The sequence below is a fragment of the Micromys minutus genome, assembly GCF_963924665.1.
Source record: "Micromys minutus genome assembly, chromosome: 6".
Taxonomy (NCBI): Eukaryota; Metazoa; Chordata; class Mammalia; order Rodentia; family Muridae; genus Micromys; species Micromys minutus.
The window spans coordinates 22,696,557-22,700,295 of record NC_137975.1 but is presented as its reverse complement, the minus strand read 5'-3'; the positions used below and the strand labels follow the sequence as shown (position 1 = coordinate 22,700,295).

Below are 3,739 nucleotides of genomic sequence, written 5' to 3'. Positions count from 1 at the left end.
TCGAAGTTATTAAAAGGAATCTATTACTGGAAACACTGTGGTGTATGTCCAGTGGCCCTCCACAAGGCTTTCCACATTACCTAAAATATGTTTTCTTCTATAAGCTAAAGCCGCTGGGTGCTCATTTATAATACAATCCAGTCTTCGGGTTATTATCAGAAGTGGTCAGAACCACCTATTCCGACACCCCAGTAGAAAGAGGGCATGCCACTAGTGTAGACACACATCTGTAAACTTGCACACTGATTTTAATCTTAACAAGGAATTTCAGTGTCAGACTGCTTTAAGATAAAAGGATGGTCCAAGCATTGTGTTCTATTCCGTAGGGTTATTGATAGCTTATTGGAGAACCCAGAGCCTTCCGGATCTGTGAGGTAGTAGGCTCCAACTCTTATGAACAGATCACACCTCTCCAAAGTTGGTATGGCCTGTCTCCCTGGCATGGTCCCTTGCTTCAGCTTGTCCGGTTAGGCCCTTCTGACACACCATGCATCTCAGGGTAAAGCGGTTTACATCAGTGAACTGTCTCTTCCTTCTAGCTTCATCGGCTAATTCCAGTGCTTGTACAAGAACAATATCATCATTTGAGGAGAAAATGGTCAGAGGCGGGGTCTCGGGATCAGGGAAGTTTCGCTGAAGCGGATCGTAGTGAATGCCATCGTAGATGAGCAGAACCCTTTTGGTATACCCTGCATCTTCCCCAAAACGATCAATTCTGACAGTCTGTGTATCTACTACACATATTTCACACTGATAAAACTTGGACAGGATTGATATCTCAATTGCTCCCCCCCAAGTATCATCCCTTCTGATCCAATCACAGTACTCTTCATTCGTCTTTCCCAGTATGGCCTCACTGTACAAGTCTGGATTACTTGCTACAATTTGTGCTATGAGGCGTCTCATCTCAGGGGCACAAGCTGGATTCAAGACTCCTCCTTCCACGACATAGTACACACTGGTAAAGAGGCAAGAGTTGTCTGCTGGGACTGCGGTTCTGGTAAGCACAGGCAGAGTTTCCCTGACGTAACTAGGAGCACCATGTTTTGAAAACGCAGGTGAAGCTTTTGGTCTGGTTTGGTCTTCTTCAACAATCAGCATGTCACCTGTTAAAAAGAAAACAAATCCAGAATTGCAGAGAAATTATAGATTGGGTGTTTATTAGCCAACTCAGTAAATTAGAAACCAAATGTGTTAAAAGTATCAAGGAGGTTACCAAGGAGAACACAACTTTGTAAACAAGAGGCCAGTAACTCTTTTAAGTTTGTTTGTGTTTGGTTCACTGTGTCTTCGGAAAGAGGAAAACAGAACAAAATGCTCCGTGTTGCACTCCAACTTAAAAACAAATCTTTCAGAAGGTCTCCACAGACTAGGTAGATCACCAGGGTGTTCGTGCACTTCGCATGACTACACCATTTGATGGCTTGAGGAGCCTTGACCCAAAATGAAAAGCTTCCAGTGATCAACACTGATTTCCAAGTTCTAAAACTGCTGTTGGTTAATTCCACAGTAAGTACATACGTCCAAGTGTACACGAAACAAACTAAAAACAAATGACAAAAAATTGGTATCTCAACTGCTGACCAGGATAGGGAAAAAGAACCATCATGTCAGGGAAAAGGGGTCCTGCTGTCTTTTGGGAAGCAGGCTTGGGGAACAGGGAACTCCAAGACTCCAGGCTTGCCTCTAAATCACAGGTAAAGGACTTGACACTTAACCGGAACTTGCCAGAGTTATGGTCCTAGAAGCCCCTAGCTGTCACACCGGCACTTGGCCTTACTGGCTTCACTTTTCTCCCCTCCTCAATGTCCTTCAAGACTTCCCCGGCCCCGGCCGGTCCCCGTACCTGACTGGATGGGCAGGTCCCCAAGAGTGATGTCCCGGTCGTTGAGATCCAGGCACTCCGGTGGGTAGCCGACAAGGATTCGCTGACTGCCCGGAGCGATGCCAGTGATAGAGGCGATTTGGCCCTGCAGTTCCCGTAGGCGGGTCCGGCTGGAGAGACCCTGCAAAAGGTGGGTGCCACCCTTGGCCTTGCAGCGGAGCCGCCACATAGTGTCAGCTGGCCGGCCTCCTGTGGGGCCGGCCTTGGTCCCAGCCACAGCCTGGGAGACAGCGCCAGAGCAACCAGCGGGGGGGACCCCAAAATGGCCGCCTTTCGCGCCTCCAAACATCGCGAGAAGTAGCCGCTGGGGCGCTTCTCGCGACACCGCGGTGGGGATTCGGTTTCGGCCCTTCCAAAAAACAGGCGGGCTCTTAAAGTGGTAAGGGCGGCCGCGGCCGAGGGCTGGAGGTTGGCCAGCTCGTCAGAACGCTCCGGTGAGGCGCGCTTCGCGTCTGCAGCATTTATGGTCCAGGGAAGAGGGCGGGGAAGGAGTTCCCGAGTCTAGCAGAGCAGAATGTCACCTTGCAGGGAGGTCGGAAATGATGAAAGCAGCCTCCCAAACACCGGGCGAAGCACACTCATCCTTGAGAAGGTAAACAAATGCCAAGGAAGGTCAAGGGACCTCCTGAACAGTCACAGTGCTGACGAGGTTCGTGGCTGCACCAAACTGATTCATTGACCGGAGTCCCGTGAGACGAACTTGAAAGCGTCCATCTGCCACCTCAGAAAGACTGTATGAGGTCAGCAGCCGTGCCCGGGGCGACTGCCTCACTCGGGAGGTGGCAGCGTTCAAGAGGACTAACTCTTGTCATCCGGATTCCAGTTCGATTCCTCCTATCCAGATAGGAAGACAGTTCATCATGGGAATGAAGTCCTCGTTGTGGCCGAGTGACAGAAGACAGACGGGGAAGAGAAGACCGAACCAGATAGCTAGCCAGTTTCCAACTTTGAGAGCCCGAGACTACCTTGAACATAATAAAGGAGTGCAGTAAACGCCTAATAATGAGTTGACAGCACGCCTTAACACGCCAGGGGCTGTAAAGCACATGCCTGGATTGTGTGGAAGATGGCTTGACCCCCAGGTAAAGAAGGAATGAGTAAAAGCAGCTCTAGGGTACCAACCCGCCCATCGTTTTAGCTGAAGCAGCAAGTCCTCCTCCCCACCGTGGACTGTCAGTCGTACCAGGCACCAATGGTGTTAGCTTTGAAGTTCTGGAGTGTGTAAACCCCACTGCAACAGCCTCTACTGTGAATCAGTCACAGCAAGTCTGTTCCTCTCCGCCCTAACACCAGGAACGGGTGCAGTTCTCCTTGGCTCTTCAAGATGACCACAGATAACATAGCTTGGGTCCGGGGTTGTGGGAGGACATAAAGGAACGTGCTTTGGAGTCACCTGGAAGGTGAATGGGAAGCTCCCGGATCCATAGGTTTCAGGGTCCTGACCATAGTTAGCGCTTGCATTCTGGTAGCCAGCAAGGTATCTTTAAAAGCCTTAGCTCCCAGAACCTAGTCTAGCTGGAGATTCAGGAGGGAAGGCGTTAATCATCGGTTTTTTTTCTCCACCAGTCACTCCCACGCAAGATGTCAGCCAAACAGGTCTCGCGAGAATAATAAAAAAAGAAGACTTTTAACTAACCCCGCCTTCAGCTCCATTGGTTTCCTAGCAACAATGCCACCAAGCTCCACTGGGTGGGCAGTTTTGGGAGCTGACAGCCTTAGGCTGTCACAGGTCCTCCCAGGCTCCAGGAGCCCGCCCCCTGCCCTGCAGGTGTTTCATTGGTCCAGCGAGCCTCCAGGTGAGGGCTGACGTGAGGGTGGGCGGGGCCAGTCGCCCCACGTGACTCCCCCCACCCC

General features: G+C 50.8%; 1 protein-coding gene across 1 annotated transcript; it reads right to left on the bottom strand.

The window, feature by feature from the left end:
* Positions 1–402: 402 nt before the first annotated feature.
* YOD1 (YOD1 deubiquitinase) lies at positions 403–2,174 on the bottom strand (the record flags this gene model as incomplete). The annotated part of the gene is made up of 2 exons (XM_080918471.1): positions 403–1,106; positions 1,847–2,174. 2 exons carry the CDS (start codon positions 2,172–2,174, stop codon positions 403–405), a joined length of 1,032 nt encoding a protein of 343 aa, XP_080774597.1.
* Positions 2,175–3,739: the final 1,565 nt, after the last annotated feature.